Raw genomic sequence first — 20,244 nt, 5'->3', positions numbered from 1 at the left:
AATTTTTGTTTCCAAGAGGTCTTTTTTTTTTTTTTAGCTTTACAGAGTGGTGTACATCTATAGTCCCAGGTACTTCAGAGGCTGAGACAAGAAGATCACAAGACCCTGTCCCTTAAAATAAAGAACAAAAAATGTTTTTTCTCTTTTTAGCCTTAGCTAAAATTTGGTATTAAAACAATATAATTTTAAAAAACAGTAATTAATTTATCTCAGGGCCCTGGTTATATATAGACCCTCTACAAATAAATGCCTCTTTTATGCTTAATTGCTTCATTTTAAATATTTAAGCTACCTTAATTAAATACTTTAAGAAGTAGGTCAAACATAGAGCCTAAATAAATCCAAAAAACAAACATTACAAATAAACAATATGCTCACACTTTTTAGTAGCCTATTTCCAAGTTACAATATGGCTATGTAGAATACATGTTAAATGCTAGGACTGTAAGACTTTTAAAGACTTTTAAAAATTGGGGCAGGGTTCTACACCAACTTTCAATTATCTCTGACAGTGAAATGTAATATGCCAAGATTAAATGCAATCCCACAGGTAATTCTAAAACTTTATTTTAACTATCATCTTCAAACTACTTTCCCCAATGATAGAAGATCCACAATAACTAGGTGTTAGGAACATTCTTAACATGTAATAAAACAAATTTTAGTGTCTATACAATTGTTTTTCCAGTTGCCAATGACCACTTCCTAGTGCAAGTCTGACCACGATGTGACATAACCACAACACGAGCAAAAATAGGGTAAATCAAGAAGCTTAAATAAGCAAGACAGGTGCTGGTGCACAACTGTATCCCAGCGGCAACAGAGGCTGAGGCAGGAGGATCACAAGTTCAAAGCCAGCCTCAGCAAAAGAGAGGTGCTAAGCAACTCAGTGAGACCCTGTTTCTAAATAAAATACAAAATAGGAGTGGGGATGTGGCTCAGTGGTTGAGTGCCCCTGATTTCAATCCCTGGTACCCCCCAGCCTTCCAAAAATCACTAAAAGCTGACCATTAATGCTCTAATAGTTAAACGCCATTTCAAGAATGAGGAGAAACAGAGGGGAGGGAAAAGGGCTATAAATTGTTTCAATCTCTTTTGAAGATAATCCAAATCTCTGATACTGCAAAACTTCATCAAGACTGACCAAACAGAACTACTTATTGATTTGGAAAGTTAACAGAAACTAATGAAAGAATACATATTTAGTACAAACAAAAGCCAATTTCATTTCCCAGACTTACCCTTCCCCAAGGGAAAAACTGCTATGGGAACTGTTAAAGCCAGGTGATGGGGAATTATTGACATAGGTGATCTCAGGCCAAGGAGAACACTAAAAACAAAGGATAACTTAGATAATGAAAAAGCACATTTAATTCTAGTGTTCCATTAAAATATTATTCCTTGAATAGAACATCTTGATTAGTAAATCTTAATTCCTCAGAGGTCTCCATAAGCAAAAAAGAATATGCTCAGAAGTAAATTTACACAGGCTAGAAATGACAGATTTTTCTTTAAGAGAGTAAAAATTAAGGGGTCATAGGTATAGCTCAGTGGTAGAACACTTGCCTAGCCATACAAGGCCCTGGGTTCAAGTCCCAGCACCACACATACACAAAAGAGTTAAAATTATGGACTGAAATTGTCACCAAAAGAAATCCTTTTTACCTCTGTGAGTATAGTTGTCTCATAGGAAGGCTGATATTTCTCCTTTTCATGAGGTGTTCGTTTCTCCATTTTCTCTCTATCTGTTTTTTGTTTTCTGTCTGCACCTTTGGGCTGAAATGAGAAATGTTGTATTTTAACCTCAAGTACTCACTCTTTAACCCAACAATATAACTTTTTTTCTTTTTTGGCAATGGAGATGGAACCCAGGCCTTGTGTCAGATACCACTGAGCTACATCCCTAACCCTTTTTATTTTTTATTTTGAGACAGGGTCTCCTTCAATTGCCTAGGATGGCCTTGAACTTGAAATCCTCTTGCCTTAGCTTCACAAATAGCTAGGATTAAGGTGTGTACCACCATACCTGGTTAACAATATTAATTTAAAAAACCTAAATATTCACATCTGAAACAAACAGGTATGTACAATGATGTATGACAGGTATGTACAATGATGTATGATGAAATGCATCACCCTATCTAAGTCTGAAAATAGGAAATTTAAATGTTTGATATAATTGGAAAAGAATAAGACAGATGGGAAGATCTCTAAAGTACATAGTTAACTGAAAAAAAATAAAGTCTCAAAATGATTTATATAGTATAATTCTATTTATGTTTCAAATAAAGAAAAATATGTGAATACTTATGCATGCTTATATATAAAAGCATAAAAGGGAAGAAGTGTATACCATGTTATATCAGCGGCTATCTCTGGGAAGAAGTTGGGGAGTTAGGGTAAGAGTGATTAAGGGAAATTTCAGTGTTGTACTTTGAATACTTTTATATTAATGAGTCACTTGCAATAAGAATGTATTTATCCATGTGATAAAAAGAAAGATCAAAATAAAGATCAGGTATGAATAAAACTAAATTAGTCAACTCTCCACAATTTTTGTGAGCTTTACAAGAGCTTGTAACTTCAACAGGCTTTAAGAGTTTAATGAGAATTCTTTTTCTTTCTTTTTTGCATATAGCCCCCTTTTCCAAGTTCCCATTATTCCATGCCTATACCCACATAAAGTAACATGCATCTCAGCAGTCATTTCAATGACTCTAACTTAGACTGACTTTGCAGTTTTTGCAAAATGACAAGTTGACTTTCTTAGTAACTAATGTTAAAATAGAAAGATAAGAAAAAAGTATCCAAGGTCCAGCCCACTGCCCAGGAATACCTTGAAGACTTTGATCTGGCAACTGGCTGAGTGTAAGTGCTCAGTATATTCCCCATTCTCATTCTCCTTGAAGGTATCAATTTGTACTCGGAATGGCACCCCCTTTTCTCCTCCATGTTTCCTCATTGTGAACTCTGTGCTAATACAGTGTACCTGAAAGGAATACAACATCAAGGCTTCAGGACTACTAGCTAGCCAACCAGTCAATAATATTTTTTGAGAAATTACAAACAGCAAAACCTTTAACAAACATTTATGAATACCTACAAAAGACTTTCCCTCCATTTTGCATTCTGAAGAACATACAGTCTAATGTAGGAACTGAGAAAAATGTAAGTGATTTATGAATGTAAACAAAGTAGATATACAGATCTCATGTTATCAAAAGCTATTGTGAGGAACTAAATTTATTAACTGCTTCAGAGAATACAGAGTTTATATAAAAGAGAAATTATTTAAGTTAGTACTGTTTCATCTTTAAACTGGACTTTAGAAAGAGGAGGCAAAGTTCATGCTGTGAAAATAGCAAATATTGAAGCTCACAGTAATAGGTGAAAAATATTTGCTTGGCTACTGCATAAAGTCTAAAACTGGTGAATCTTAACAATAGAACCTTGTCTGATTGACCACCTACTAGCTTGAGTAAATTACTTAATCTTGGGGCTGTGGTTGTAGCTCAGTAGTAGAGCACTTGCCTAGTATGTGTGAGGCACTGGGTTCAATCCTCACAACTACATAAAAATAAACAAATAAAATAAAAGGTATTGTGTGCATCCCCAACTTAAATTTTTTTTAATTTAAAAACTTAAATTACTCAATCTTTCTAAGCCTCAAAGACTGTTCTTACTCCACAGTATTATAAACGGTAAAGTTATATATACAAAGTGTTCATTTAACACAGTAACTATCTCAATGTTAAGTACTAAACAAACTAGCAGCTATCATTAAAATAAAGATTTTTGAGGAAACTACCCAAAGGATAAATGAGATACGCAAATTCAATTTTAAGTATACAGATATTCAAAATATCCTTATATATAACCGGGAGAATCAGAACAATTTAGACGTTAAATAACTGTTAGGTGAGTTAATGGTACAACCAAAGAATGATATATTATGCAGCCATTAATAGGAATTTTAGGAAGATATAAATAAATAAATTTAGGTAATTAGAAGAGCAATTAAAAAACTCCTCCGTGCTTAGGCACATGTTGAGGAATTTGTATATGACAGGTTAAAACCCTGAACAGAATTCAAATTTAGAGGCTAGGGGTGTAGCTCAGTAGTAAGGTCCTGGGTTCAAACCCCAGCACTCAAAAAAATTTCATATTTAACACATATCATCCATTAAGAAACAAACTGGTAGAAAGAGATGTTCTTCATAACTGGAAATACATTTGCAAGGCCTTACCTGAATAAACACAGATGTCCTCTTTGCAGGGTCCCACAGAAACTCCACTGTATTTAATTGTGTTGGATTAGCTCTAGGATCGATTATACCCACAGACATTGGGATATCTAAGAAACAAAATGGTAATCATTGAATGGTTATGAGGGCTCCTTGTTTTACTTTGTTTTGTTTTGAGATAGAGTTGTGCTGTGTTATTCAGGCTGGCTTCAAACTGTTGGACTCAAGTGATCTTCTGGTTTAAGCCTCCCAGGTAGCTGGAATAAGTCATGTGCCATCACATCCAAGACTGCTCAGATTTATGTAAGAAAGCACTCATTCTTACATCACTCATCCCTAGTTACTAAAATTTGGGGGATATAAAATCCATAATCTCTTTATTGCCAATGTAAAATTTGATTAATGTTAAAACTGGGAGCTAGGGGTATAGCTAAGTGGTAGAACATTTCCCTAACATACACAAGGCCCTGGATACAATCCCCAACACTGAAGAAAATAAAAGTTAACATTGACTGAAGTATTCAGAAAGAAAGGTATTTTGAGTACCTTTCTTCCATTTGACCAAGTCTTTGATATCAGGCAATTTTAAGACAGTTTTTTTTTTTAATTTGCTAAAATTCTATTTGAAAATAAGTTAGGTCTATATACCAGCTCTACTATCACAAAAATTGTAATTTATGATGAGTTTTATTTATAGTCTGAAGATTTGTGTTACTGCTAGAAGCACATTGAGAGAATTACTAGACAGGTACAGCAGTGCCTGTACAAAGGCAGAAAGTATTATATCACAGACGAAGCATGAAAAGTTTAACAAAGATTGATGCTGACTTACCAAATCACCAGGTAATCTGATAACACAATGACAAATATGCTCAAGAAGAAAAAAATTGGGGGCTGGGGTTGTGGCTCAGTAGTAGAATGCTAACACAGCATGTGCAAGGTGCTGGGTTTGATCCTCAGCACTACATAAAAATAAATAAATAAAATAAAGGTATTGTGTCCAACTACATTTAAAAAATAAATTAAAATAAAGTTTAAAAAAAAGGGAAAAATTTAATGGAGTTTAGTAAAACCTTACTTTATATTCCACTTGGTGTATATTCAAATATCATTCCCTGACTTTTCCTATTAATATTCAAACTAGAGAGATAAGGTTAGGTGATATTACTTATTATCAACCCCATGCTATAACTAAACTCCTGTTTTGGCATCAATGATTCAAACAAGAAAGCATCAAATAGATCCCATTCCACAATATTAGTTGTGTTGGATTCATCTGAGGTCAATTTCTCATACAAATCTCAGGATAACTGTATGAGAACCACTGATGTCTCAGGTAAAATCAGTAGTTCTTAAGCTTCCTTAACAACTATATCTACCAATAGAAAATATTAACCAACAGCTGGGGGCAATGGTGCATGCCTATAATCCCAGAAACTCAGGGGGCTAAGGCAAAAAGATTGCAAATTCAAGGCCAGCCTCGGCAACTTAGAGCCTATCTCAAAATAAAAAAATTAAAAAGGGCTGAGGGTATAGCTCATGATAGAATGCCCCAATGTTCAATCCCCAGTAGCACCCACACCACACACAATGCTATTCAAAGGGCCAGTAAGCATATGAAAAGATGCTCAACATCACTAATTATTAAGGGAAATATAATCAAAACCACAATGAGATATCACTTTACACCCATTACAATAGCTATTTAAAAAAAAAATGAGGCCTGGGGATGTGGCTCAAGCAGTAACATGATCGCCTGGCATGCGCAGGGCGCTGGGTTCGATCCTCAGCACCACATAAAAATAAAGATGTTGTGTCCACCAAAAACTAAAAAATAAATATTAAAAAATTCTCTCTCTCTCTCTCTCTCTCTCTCTCAAAAAAAAAAAATTCATAGGTTGGGGCTGTAGCTCAATGGTATAGTGCTTTTATACTGACATTTATATGGCCCTGGGTTTGATTTCTAATACCACATAGACACAGATACACATACACACACAAACACACATTAAATACTGGAACCTTTGAGCGCTACCGGTGGGAATGTAAAATGTGCAGCCACTGTAGAAAATAGTTCTTCCTCAAAAAAATTAGAATTTAATTCTGAGATCCAGTAATCCTACTTCTGGGTATATACCCCAAAGAAATGAAACCTGAGACTCAAATATTTGTATATCCAGGTACACAGTAGCATTATTCACAATAGCTAAAAAGTATTCATCAACAGATGAATAGATAAACAAAATGTAGTATATATGTAGTATATACATATAATGAAATATTACTTAGCCTTAAAAAGGAAAGAAATTCTAAATGTACAAGGCCCTGGGTTTGATCCCCAATACATACACATATATGCATGTACACACACAACACACACACAAAAAAGGAAAGAAATTCTAACATGGAAGAAACATTATGCCAATAAGTAAAAGAACTCAGTCACAAAAGGATAAATATTGTATGATTTTATTTACATGAGGTATCTACAGTAATCCATTCATAGATTCATAGAGACAGCAAAATAGAGGACACAGGGGCTAGGAAGGAGAGGGGTGATTATTGTTTCATGAGTACAGAACTTCAGTTTTGCAAGATGAAAAAAGTCCTGGAGATGATGGATGGTGATGGTGGCACAATAAAGTAAATGTACTTAATACTGAATTGTACAGCTAAAAATAGCTAAAAAAGACAAATTTTATATAATACATTATAATATTGCATGTTATCATATTTTTCCATAGTTTAAAAACAAAACGAAACCACCCTGAAGTCATGGTTGCAATTGCTGTAGAAGTGTAATGTTTATACTTCCAACTTCAATTTTGATACCATCATACAAATAATTTTTTGTGTTTAGTAAATAACCACTTCAAGGCTTATGCTAACTGAGCCTCTGAAGCATATGAATTAATGTAAATGTCAAGTAAAGAAAACAATTCTCAGTCCATCCTTAAAGGCATTTCTCTTAACTCACCTATATCAAGAATTCTATCACCAGGTCGGTTCCACCGCCAGCCCTCCAACTGCTGATGTTCAGTGTACTGTAGCCTTCTGTCATGGAACACTACACGGAATATACTCTAAAAGGAACAACAAAACCAGTTAACAGGCTATCTTGAAAATCAGCGCTGACAAAGGAAAACTAGTTGAGTCATTGCTAATTGGGTTTTTAGACAAAATCTAAAGTCTTCTTAACATTACTTCCCTCTAAAACCTGTGCCAGATACCAAGTTCTGTGTCAGGATAAATTTTATAATTTCTCACATATAATCTTTTTTAAGTATTTATTTTTTAGTCATAGTTGGACACAATACCTTTATTTTACTTACTTATTTTTATATGGTGCTGAGGATTGAGCCCAGGGCCTCCACATGTGCTAGGTAAGTTCTCTACTGCTAAGCCACAACCCCAGCCCACATATAGTCTTTGTAGTTAACTGTTAGGACTCCCATGTGAAGCATTTCTATATGTTTCTACTCTTACACTACATAATATCTAGCTCAGTTCTTCAGGTATATATGAAAAACTCATCACATTCCCTGCTTGCTAACCAGATATAACCTGAAAACACTTAGGGTTGGTACAGCCCATTTCCATCAACTTTTCTTTTGTTACACTTCCCTTGTGGAGGTGCCTTTTAGTCCCTACCACCACTTTTACAGCTGCTCATAAAACTCCTTTGTCCCAATTGTGTTATGATTTCTCAAAATCCTTACTGTCAGTCTAGACAAAAAGAACTACTATTCATAAATAGCAGTTTCTGTTTTCCTGGCTACAAGGACCAAGTATCCAAAGAGCCACTGAAGTTTATCTAAAGATCACAAGGAGAAACCAGAAGAGGTAGTGCAGGCCTGTAATCCCAGTAACTTGAGAGGCTGAAGCAGGAGGATCACAAGTTTGAGGCCAATTGATCACAACTTAGCAAGACCTTGTAGGTCAGTGGTAAAGTACCCTGGGTTCAATCCCTAGCAGCACATGCAAACGCAAGTGCGTGTGCGCACACATACACACACACACACACACACACACACACACACACACACACACCGTCAAGGAGGTTACTTTACTCCACCCAAAAGAACTTCACTGAGCCACGGGACTACCCTGGACATGAACTAGTAAGCCTTCTGCATCTCTGAAAAAAAACATCTGAAGAGGGGGAGCTTAATCTGACTCCAAAGAAAAAATACACTAGCTTCACACTCCTCCAGCCAATTGTAACCGATAAGATAAACCATTAAACTCTTAATGAAAACAAAAGAATATTAGACCAAAAAAAGAAAGAAAGAAAGAAAAAAATCAATCAAAAAGGGTCAATAAAAGCATATTGTGCAGAAGAATGATTTACTCCTTTTCTTTTACCTTCACCAACTTGCCATTAATTTCTGGAAGTTCTCCAAGTTTCCTATTGTCTAGCATTCGAATTTCATAAGACTGCCCTAGAAAAAAAATAATTACATAGGGTACTTTTCACAAATAAACTTATCTAGGTTCAGAAAGGATAAAATTCAGTTGGCTGTATACACAGGTAACATAAGAATCAGTGATAATCTAAGGCTTTACTATATGCTAGGCACTGTGGTAAGCACTTTCACATAATTTTTCATGTAATTTATTTAACTTTCTAAGGCATTATCAATCTCACTTTTACAGATATGGAAATTAAAACTGGAAGAGTTTAAGCAACTTGTCCAAGGCCACATAACTGGCAAATAGTAGAGTTGGATAGGATAATACTTCTCAGATAGTAACCAGTGGGGAGATGGATTAGAACATGGATTAGAAAGAGAGAGCTGGGAACTAAAAACAGACAGGAAGACAAAAGGAGCCAGTCATATATATCAAATGTGATATTAAAACTCAAATCTCTTAAGCAAAACTTCTAATATGACAGGACACTCTAGAAATATCTAAATTTTACATTAAAAATGTTTCTAATAAAATAACGTATTCAGCAGGTTTGCACTAATATGAATGGTTGAGGAAGCATCTAACCTTGATTGAGATAGGTCAGAGTTTCATCATGAAGTTTCACTGCTGGAGAGGTGGCAGCACAAAGCACATATTGAAAAGGTAGGATTTCATTCTCGTTATCAGGAGGCAAACTTGACTCTTCTTGCTTAAAAATGGGCAATGCGAGGACATCACTAAAATAAAACAAACAACACACTAATATCAGACAATGAGGCAAAAGCAGATTTACAGTCCAAAAAATTTAACTCCAATTTGCTTTGGAAAAGTCATAAACATTCCTTACCTTGGTACAGTTTCATCCAAACCATTCAGTTCAGATTACCTGCTGTAATAGCCTTGACCACAACAATGTACGTGATGACAGACATCTGCTGCTAAAACCACCCAAAGACAGAATTTCTAGGAATTATTGTCAGGGGGTCCTAAGGGCTCTGAAAATTATATGCAGAATTCCAAAATGTAAATCTAGGACACTCAGGGATGTGCTTTGGGTATGGTTTTAGTATGTCCCTAAAGGTTTTGAGCTGGAAGCTTGGTCCTCAGTGTGGCAATGCTGAGGTAGTAAAACCTTTAAGAGGTGAGGCCTACTGGAAGGTAATTAGGTAATGGGGCACCCCTCTCAAAAGGGATGAATGCAGGTCTCTTGGGACTGCATTAGTACCTGAGAGAATGGGTTTTTATAAGGGTGCTTGGCATCTCCCTTGAATCCCTTTATTAGGTACATTTCTCACCAGGCATAGCTGCAAACACCTGTAATTCCAGTTCTTTGGGGGCCAAGGCTGAAGGCTCACTAAAGCCCAGGAGTTCAGGGCAGGCCTGGGCAATATAGAGGAACCCTGTCTCTTAAAAAACAACAAATCTAAGTGTATTTCTATCACTCTGACACATTCTGATGTCATCTGCCAAGTGGCCCTCACCAAAGCCATATATCAGTGCCATGCTCTTGAATCTCTAGAAATGTGGGCTACATAAACCTCATTTCTTTATTCTTCACCCAGCACTAGGTATTTTGTTAAAGCAACTCAAAATGGACTAATATACTCAGTACTGTATTTGCTTTCAGAAAGGCAACTACAGTAACTTTATAACCACATTAGCTGATCTACTATAAGGACTAAAATAATTTTTATAATTCTTTAGAAGCCACATAAAAAGAGCAAATCAATTACTAGTACATATTTCAAAGTGATCTAACTTTATGTGGAATAAAACTAATATTGAGATGTCCCTACTAGCTATCTCCACCAAGAAAAAGCTTCTTATATCTATCAGTTTTCCTAAACTTGCAAACAAAATATATATAAAAGAAATTCAATGAACTCTAGTATGCTAGGCATTCTCAGGTGCTGGGATAAGAGTACTGGATTAGGTCAGAAGTTATAAATTTCAGTCGCGGAAAACTTAGGCAAATCATAAGCCAGCCTCCTTGAATCTTCATTCCTTCATCTACAAAGCGGGAACTGCATTTTATGTCAAGAACAAATAGAACTGTGTGCTAAATAAACCTCTTTTCTTTAATATTATTTTTTTTAGTTGTAGGTGAACACAATGCCTTTATTTTATATATTTTATTTTTATGTGGTGCTGAGGATTGAACCCAAGGCCTCACACATTCGAAGTGAGTGCTCTACCACTGAGCTACAACCACAGCTCCTCTTTTCTTTATTCTTTATTCCAGTAACCTCAGTGATTTAGGAGGCCATGGCAGGAGGATCACAAGTTCAAGGACAGCCTCAGTAATCTAGCAAGACTGTGTCTCAAAAAGCAAAAAGGAATGGGGATGTAGCTCAGTGGTAGAACACTACTGGGTTCCATCCTGGTACTGTAAACAAACAAACAAACACAGAGAAATGGATATAAAATGGGATCATCACATTGCTCTGGTGACTTTGTATATTTTTAAAATTTTTCTATAATTAGAAGTTTAAAAAAAAAAAGGAAAGAAAGAAAATATTGATAGGCCACAGAGTACTTCTGGTACTTCTGGATACAAAAGACAGGGAACAGGATACATGAAATAAAATAAACAATTAAGATTCCTCCAAAACCCTCATCATTATACAAAATACATGTATGAAGATGTGAATTTGGTGTCAACATACCTTATATACAATCAGAGATATGATAAATTGTGGTATAAAAGGTGTGTTAAGAATTGTAATGCAAAAAATAATAATAAAAAAAATTTAAAAGATTCCTCCAAAAGGTTAAAAGTTAGAAATCTAGTAATTCTTGTTAACATTCTCCACATTCACAAGGAAATAAACACAAACCTTATCTATAAACATTATATTATAAAGAAAGTAAAAATCAATTTTTTACATGAACAGAGGAAAAAACAATTCCTTTTATGTACTTATATCCCTCAGCAGTATACACCAATTCCCTAGTACATTAGATTATAGTGTGATTGTAGGCAGGCAAAAAACACTATTGACAGAAAGCTGACCATATTCAAGGCTATGGGTGTAGCTCCTTGGTAGCCTGCTTACCTAGAAAGTGGACTATACTTGTGAATCTTTTTTTTTTTTTTTTTGGTACTAGGGATTAAAAACAGGGATGCTTAACCACTGAGCCACATCTCCACCCCTTTTTATATTCTATTTTGAGACAGGGTCTTGCTCTGTTGTTTAGGGCCTCACTAAGTTGCAGAGGTTGGCTTTGAATTCATGATCCTCCTGCCTCCCAAGTTGCTGAGGTTACAGGTGTGTGCCACCAGGCCTGGCATGAATCTTAAAGACAACATTAAAATTCTCACTGGAAAACAAAACAAGCACCCAATGTTCTTATTACTGGCCTAGTGTACACATGCATGATTGTACAAATTTAATGGCATGAACTCTAAAAATTTCTTTCCGATGATGTTTAAATAGCAAGGATATTGGGAGGCTAAGGCAGGAAAATTGTGAGTTCAAAGCCATCCTCAGCAACTTAGCGGTGCCCTAAGCAACTCAGCAAGACCCTGTCTCTAAATAAAATATAAAAAAGGGCTCGGAGTGTGACTCAGTAGTTAAGTGTTCCTGGGTTTAAAGCCTGGTACCAAAACAAAACAAAACAAAAACCCTGTAAGTGAATGAGTTTAACCTTATGTGTTCTAATAAAAGTTTATTTACAGAAGCAAAAAAATAAAATAAATAAATAAATAGCAAGGATATATGTTATTATTTGAATCCAGGTACCCTAAATACAAATCAGACTTTATGAAATAGTTTCTAGTTGCTAAAAATTATTATTATTATTATTATTATTAAGACCATAAACACAAAAGGTGCTTTCCTCTTCTTAGGCATGAACATGTATGTGTTTTGCTCATGTGGGTAGAGTTAAGAGCGGAGAAAGTGGGGAATTCTTCTTCCTATCCATATTAATTTGTTATGTAAATAAATGTTCCCTGGAGAGTATGTAGAAGTACAGAAGCATAGAGTTTTCTAGAACTCTGTCCTAGTTCTCTAAAAATCAGGAAGCTACCATGGTTCCCACAAAAAATAGTATAGAAAATAAAGCAAAACATCACAAATCTTGAGAAACACAGTACCAGTCTTTGGGAGACTTGACTGATATTATTCTCAAATTCATCACCTTTGATGATTCCTTAAAAGATTAGTGAAAATTACCAGGAATGAAGGGAAGCAGCATTTTTGCAACAGAAACAGCTCAACTCTGATTATACAGGGTTTTGGTTTTTTGTTTTGTTTTGGTTTGGTTTTTCATCTCAAATGTCACTGGTAAGCAAGGTTAACATAGAGCAACAGTTCCTAGTTTCTGCATCATGGGGTTACACTGAGCCCTCTTATGGCTAAACAAAGGATGTCACTTGGGGCTAAAATTCTTTTCTTAAATATTTTATTCCATTCTAAGACAGGTCTCACTAAATTGCCAAGGCTGGTCTCAAACTTGCTATCTGCCTGCTTCAGCCTCCTGAGTAGCTGGGATTATAGTCTTGTGCCACTGTGTCCCACTTAGGGCTAGAATTCTAAAACGACCTCTAAAAGTTATCCCTAAACTTAACTCAAAATAGTACAGCCAAATCAAATATGTAAGATTACATTTCCTCATCAGAGATTTCAAGAATCTATAAACCCCAAGTATATTTAAATTATTCATGTTCTTGCTATATTGCATTTCTTTTACTCTATTGGGGGGTACAAAAAAATAACATTTGATTCCACATTCCTAGAGATGGAGCCCAAAGATAGCTAAGTACAGTTCTAGGCCCTTGCTTATTCCCAAACAAAAATACATTCAACAAGAACCAATTCTGAAAATCTGCTCTTAGAGATTAATTGAGTACAGATTAGGAAAATTCCCTCTGGTAACACTCTAAGTAGTTGCTGCCACTATATAATTTAGAATTTTATCATATTCTCTGATTGCTTCATATACTTAATTCATTTCAATGAGGCATATGCTATTTGAAGGGATGAGTTCTCTTTTATGTGCTGAGCAAATTTGTTGATATGATTTATACTTCATTTATTTGCATTTCCCAGAATACTCAGTGCTATATACATTGTGATCATTTTGGCATTCTTGACAACTTACCAAATCTATTCTGAACAAATAAAAAGTTATAAAAAGCTTACTTGTTAAAGGGATAAGTTGATTTGGCTGTACTGTTTTGAGTACTCCCCGGTGGAAATTCACACCTGACAGTGAAGGCATATCAGAAAGCATTTGAGTGGAAGTAAAAGAGGAACAGAAGCAATATGAGGAGTGCGTTTTTCCGAAACATAACTAGGATTCTGTGAAGAACTGCTATTGCCCAGTTAATAGGGCAGCCCCTGAACAATCTCAATGAAATCATAAGTATGGCCTACCTTTCTCCCTTCAGGCCTACCAGCTACTAAGATGCTCTCCTCCAGAAAGAGCCTGGGAAAGGGAAAGGGACACGACAAGCAGCAGGTAAGCATCTAAGTAGGTTAGAAACTAACTTGGGACAATAAGATGTTATGAACTTCAACTACCCTATATGTAACTTTCATTTACTCTCCAAAATGATGAAAATAAAGCATTTGAAACAAAAACATTCTAATATACCTAAGTTGGCTACTGCATGAAGTGGCAAGAACTTAAGAGACTAAGGACAGCCTCAAAAGAAAAAAAAAATCCAGTAAATTATTTGTAGTAACAACCTTAAAGATGAGAGGTATTAAATAAAATTATAGAAGGCCATTGTTTTGGACTAAGCTCCTTTACTAAGCCCCAACAGTCTAAACTAAAAATCAACATGGAGTCACTTATGCTATGGTATACTCTCACAAGTTGAAACTAAGCTCTTTATCTTTCCTTCTGATAAATCAGAATTATTAATGAAATTCCCTCTGCCTTAGCTCTTTCACAGAAAAAGATAACCTGATGGTAAAGTACCCGGGTAGTAACCAGTTATTTTCCTATTGTTTTGCCTCCCTTCCTGTTGTTGCTGCCTTACCAATCCACTTTAGTTTCTTTTCTTTTTTAGTAGTTGGACACAATACCTTTATTTAATTAATTTATTTATTTTTATGTGGTGCTGAGGATTGAACCCAGGGCCTCACATGTGCTAGACGAGAGCTCTTCTGCTGAGCCACAACCCCAGCCTATTTAGTTTCTTGTTTCTGCTTTCTTCAGCATTTTTCTGCCTATAAAACCAACCTCTTCTGCTCAGCTCATCAGAGAACATTTATTCTACCTTATGGAATTAAGTGTTTCCTGATGTTAGAATCAAAATTGAAGCCAATAAAGATCCTTAAAGCCAAATGTCGTGACATATACCTGGAGCCCTAGCTAACTGGAAGCCTAGGAAAGGAAGGTTGCTTTAGCCCAAGAGTTTGAGGTTAGCTTGGGCAACACAGTGAAAGCACCTCTCTCAAGAAAATAAATAAGTAAAGGATCTTTAAACTAAATTGTAATTTTATTTGACAGAGGAAAGTAGACCGATTTCCTAAAATTTATGGGAAGGATATAAGGCTAGATCAAGGAGGAAATCTGGTAAGGAGTATGGTCAGAGTTTTAACATGAAGCCAGTGAGATTTCCTGACTATCTAATAAAGGCAAAAATTAGCTTATCTTCTTGGCAGAAATCCTCTATCACAAATAATGATAAAAGATTGCTACTACTGAAAACTCTCATTCAACTAAAAGTCAAAATATATGGCATTAAAATTTTGCCTTGCTCTATCACAAGAAAGTAGAAGAAATGTGTAGAATTATAATTCTGAACTTAATTGGAATAAGAAGAAACTGATCAGGAAAGGAAAAAAAAAAAACAACACGTGGTGGGAGGCGCCAAAGAAAGTAACAGGTCCAACAGGCAGGGAGAACATGGGGCATGGCCAGTTGTGGTCCCTGGACCCTTAGAGTATAGGATTCAAATAGCTCAAGAGATAGAAACCCAGCCCAAGGTCTGAGATAATAAAAGGAAAGACAATAAGATAGAAGTTCTAAAAAATGAAATTCTAGCACTCTCACATTATCTGAGATAGAAAGAAAACAGAAGGGAGGTAAAGAAACAAAGATTATCAAGTCAGAATTAGATGAACCTATAGTGTGTATGTGCGTGTGCGTGTGCGTGTGTGTGTGTGTGTGTGTGTGTGTGTGTGTGTGAGAGAGAGAGAGAGAGAGAGAGAGAGAGAGAGAGAGAGAGAGAGAGAGAGAATCAACTTTTTTAAAGGAAATGGTATAGCCACGTACAATGGTGCACATCTGGAGGCTGAGGCAGGATTGGAAGTTCAAAGACAGCCCTAGCAACTTAGCAAGGCCCTAGGAAACTTAGACCCTGTCTCAAAATAAAAAATAAAAAGGTATATAATATATGAAGGAAGATTGAGCTTAAGCCCAAAATGTGCTGAGACTTGCAAAAAAGTAAGGTAAACACAGACTCATTCTTAGATGTAATTACTAATTAACATGAAGCTAAGACAGAAGAACAACTTAATTCCTGTTTTTCTTCTTTTTTTCAAGAAAAATAATCTTAAGAGTAGAAAAAAAAAACAAATATAAGGAAAAGTAAATTAATGACCAAAATAAATTAATGACCAAAATAAATATAGTCAAAGAATGTCTATATGTTTAAATGAATGAAAATCTCCTGGATGAATCATATGCCAGGAGAATTTGCAGATAAGATCTATGAGTGACACTTTGTAAACTCAAACAAAACTCATGATTCTAATGAAGCCAAATACCACTTTAGCTTTTTTGGTTCTCTCTTTTGTTTTCTTTCTTTCTTTGTTTTTTTATTTTTTCTTTTCTTTTCTTTTCTTTTCTTTTTTTTTTTTTTTTTTTTGTACTGGGGATTGAACCCAGAGGTGCTTTACTACTAGGCTATATCCCCACTCCATTTTATTTTTTATTTTGAGGCAAGGTCTTATTTACCCTCAGCCTCTGGAGCAGCTAGGATTACAGGCATGACACCATGTCTGACACTAATTTCTTTTTACTTATGCCTAATTTGCAGCTGAATAGTTGCTGAATTGTTCCTGTTTAACTGCAACAGAACAAATACTGAAACAAAGTTATGTGTATTGGGTGAGGGGAGGGGGTTGAAAATAAATAAAATCTAGCCAGGTGCAGTGGCACATGCCTGTTATCCCAGCTACTCTAGAAGCTGAGGCATGAGGATTCCAAGTTAGAGGCCAGCCTAGCTAGCCTAGGCAATTTAGGGAGAACATGTCTCAAAATAAAAAATAAGAAAGTAAAAAGGACTGGGGATGTAGTTCAGTGGTAAACTGCCTTTGGGTTTAATCCCCAGGACCAAATAAATCAATAAAATCTAGGCAATTCAAATGTAACCTTATATTTTATATACCACAAAACTGCATAATATTTCATGATTAGATTGTTACATGTGCCTTTGAGAGCTAATCTCCAAAAATGCCATCTGATGATTTAATATCCTTCCAACACCCTTTCAGGACTGGGTGTAACTCAGTGGTAGAGACCTTGCCTAGCATGCTCAAGGCCCTGGCTTCCATTCCCAGCACTGCAAAAACAACAAATAGACCCTTTTATAGTCATCTTTTCATAGTGAATCTGGTGAGTTGCTTTAACAGAATGTGGAAAAATAACTGTGCTAGTCCTGGCCTAGGGATTAATCTTTGCAGATTGTTAGCAATCTTTTCACCTTTGCACTTTTGGGAACCCTGAACTGCTAGGTAAAAAGTCTGGCTACTCTGTTGGAGCAACTATACAAAGCAGTTACAAAGAGAGAAGGACCCTGAGACTACCTAGAAGGAGTGACCAAGCCAAACCAGTGTCCAAGCAGAGTCTAGGACTAGACCTGTGAGTGTTCCATCTTGGATGCTCCAGCCTAGGTTCCCAGATGACTGTAGCCTTAGGTGACACCAATGAAGCAGAACTGTATAATCAACTCACAGATTCCTAAGAAATCAAAAAGTGTTGAGTTAAGCCACTAAGTTTTGGGGGCAGTTTGTTACACAATAAGATAGCAGGACAGTCTCCAATTTCAAAGTTTCTGAAGAATTCTTTGCTCTACAACAAACTTAACAGTGGTGGTGAGTATGCAAAGGAAGATACTAAGTCAACTTGACTTAGAGTAGAGCCATTAAAAACAAAAACACAGAAAAAAAGAGGAGTACATTCTAAAAGCTAGTGTAGGAAAAACATGCAACAAAGCATATAACCATCTCAGAATACAGTATGACAACCCAGCTTTACTTATATTACCTTTCATCTTTTTACTTTAATTTTTTGCAGTACTGGGGTTTAAACTCGAGGTGCTCTATAATCCCCAGCCCTTTTTATCTTATTTTGAGACAGGGTCTCATTAAATTGTCCAGGATGTCCATGAACTTGCAATCCTTCTGCCTCAATCTTCTAAATTGCTGGGATTACATGCATGAGTCACTGCACCTACTCCTTATACTACCTTTTATTTATTTTTTTCCAAGTAAGACAAGCTCTGGGCTCTAGCAAATAAGCCAAATGAGTTCCAAGTATCTGAGGATCCAGATAATTCTGTCCCTAATAACTATTTTCTGTCCACTAAGGGTCACTGTATTGTAAATTTTATGCAATGATATTCTGGTAAATGATTAACAAATGTTTCTCCAGAAAAAAAAAGAAAAAAAATCAGATTTGTGGTGTCTTCTGATTTCCACATTAGAAATTTTCCTGATAGGGCTGGGGATGTGGCTCAAGCGGTAACGCGCTCGCCTGGCGTGCACAGGGCGCTGAGTTTGATACTCAGCACTACATAAAAATAAAATAAAGATGTTGTATCTACCGAAAACTGAAAATAAATATTTAAACAATTCTCTCTTATATTACCTTTTAAAAGAACAAGTCAATGCTATAAAACCTTGGACTATATTTTATGTTACCAATAAAATATACCCATTTTTACTCTTTAGATACAGAAACAATATTAAAGAATTTGAATATGCCAGAGAAAAAGGTACACTCATATACTGCCGGTGGGACTGCAAATTGGTGCAGCCAATAAAAAAAACAGTATGGAGATTTCTTGGAAAATTGGGAATGGAACCACCATTTGATCCAGCTATCCCTTTCCTTGGTCTATACCCAAAGGACTTAAAAACAGCGTACTACAGGGATGCACCACATCAATGTTTATAGCAGCACAACTTACAATAGCTAAACTGTGGAATCAACTTCAATAGATGAATGGATTAAAAAATGTGGCATATATACACAATGGAATATTAATCAGCAATAAAAGAGAACAAAAATCTCGGCATTTGCAGGTAAATGGATGGAGTTAGAGAAGACAATACTAAGTGAAGTGAGCCAATCCCAAAAAACAAATGCCGAATGTTTTCTTTGATATAAGGAGGCTGATTCACAGTGGGATAGAAAGCAGGAGCATGGGAGGAATAGATGAACTCTAGATAGGGCAGAGGAGTTGGAGAGGAAGGGAGGAGGCATGGGGTTATTAATGAGGGTGGAATGTGGTGTTCATTATTATCCAAAGTACAGATATAAAGACACGAATTGGTATGAATATACTGTGTACACAACCAGATATGAAAAATTGTGCTCTATATGTGTAATAAGAATTGTAATGCATTCTGCTGTCATATATAAAAATAAATTTAAAAAAGAATATCAGCTATTAAAAAAAAGAATTTGAATATGCCAAGATCCAAATAGATAAGCAACTGAGTAAAAAACAAAAGTGTGAGAAAAAATGAGGAAATAACTGTATAATAATCAGTCTGGCCCCATTAAGGGAATGACAAGACAATCACCTCTTGCCCTCCAAAATCTCATGCTGTAGTTTTGCAGCTTTCAAACCTCCTTGAAAAGTCATTTGGTAAGCCATTTTATATTAAGACCCAGTACATAAATACAAGTTTGTGGGGGAGAAGAGGGAGGACTGTGGGGAGAAAACAAACAGGGACATTATCTACTTAAATTGATAATTAAACAAATACAAAAACTCATGCAGACTTATAAAGATAGTATTTAATAGAAAAGTGACTCTCAAGGGAGAGGGGATGGGAACAACAAAGACAGCAGAATGAATCAGACATAACTTTCCTATGTTCATATATGAATACACAACCAGTGTAACACCACATCATGTACAACCGTAAGAATGGGAAGTTATACTACATGTAGGTATAATATGTCAAAATACACTCTACTCTCATGTATATCTAAAAAGAACAAATTAAAAAAAATTAAAAAGTGACTCTTCCCCTGGAGCTGGGGTTGTAGCTCAGTGGTAGAGTGCTTGCCTAGCATGTGTGAGGCACTGGGTTTGATTCTCAGCACTGCACATAAATTAATAAATAAAATAAAGGTCTGTCAACAACTAAAATATATATATATTTTGAAAAAAAGTGACTCTTCTTTACCCTCTCATTTATAAGCTCAGATAACATAACTCTCCATTACAAAGCAAGAAAGAATGCTATTAAATCTACTATCCACCATATTTGTACTAAAAACCATCTTAAAAATTGTAATCCGGGGCTGGAGATGTGGCTCAAGTGGTAGTGCGGTCGCCTGGCATGCATACGGCCCGGGTTCGATCCTCAGCACCACATACAAAGATGTT

At 35.8% G+C, this 20,244-nt stretch overlaps 1 protein-coding gene across 5 annotated transcripts in view; it reads right to left on the bottom strand.

Moving 5' to 3' along the window:
* Tfcp2 (transcription factor CP2) overlaps positions 1–20,244 on the bottom strand; it is a 68,413-nt gene that overhangs the window by 14,951 nt on the left and 33,218 nt on the right. For 3 of the 5 annotated variants that reach the window (XM_005324958.5, XM_005324956.5, XM_005324955.3), the window contains exons 2-8: positions 9,243–9,394; positions 8,610–8,686; positions 7,222–7,327; positions 4,248–4,354; positions 2,837–2,989; positions 1,666–1,776; positions 1,242–1,330 (exon numbers count right to left, since the gene is read on the bottom strand). In XM_005324958.5, coding sequence (XP_005325015.1) covers positions 1,242–1,330; positions 1,666–1,776; positions 2,837–2,989; positions 4,248–4,354; positions 7,222–7,327; positions 8,610–8,686; positions 9,243–9,394 — 795 coding nt within the window. The remainder of the gene's footprint in view (positions 1–1,241; positions 1,331–1,665; positions 1,777–2,836; positions 2,990–4,247; positions 4,355–7,221; positions 7,328–8,609; positions 8,687–9,242; positions 9,395–20,244) is intronic. The other 2 variants (XM_078014686.1, XM_078014685.1) reach the window with 1 other exon arrangement.

This window comes from Ictidomys tridecemlineatus, chromosome 6, assembly GCF_052094955.1.
Source record: "Ictidomys tridecemlineatus isolate mIctTri1 chromosome 6, mIctTri1.hap1, whole genome shotgun sequence".
Classification (NCBI taxonomy): domain Eukaryota; kingdom Metazoa; phylum Chordata; class Mammalia; order Rodentia; family Sciuridae; genus Ictidomys; species Ictidomys tridecemlineatus.
This window is presented reverse-complemented; position numbering and strand designations above follow the sequence as displayed.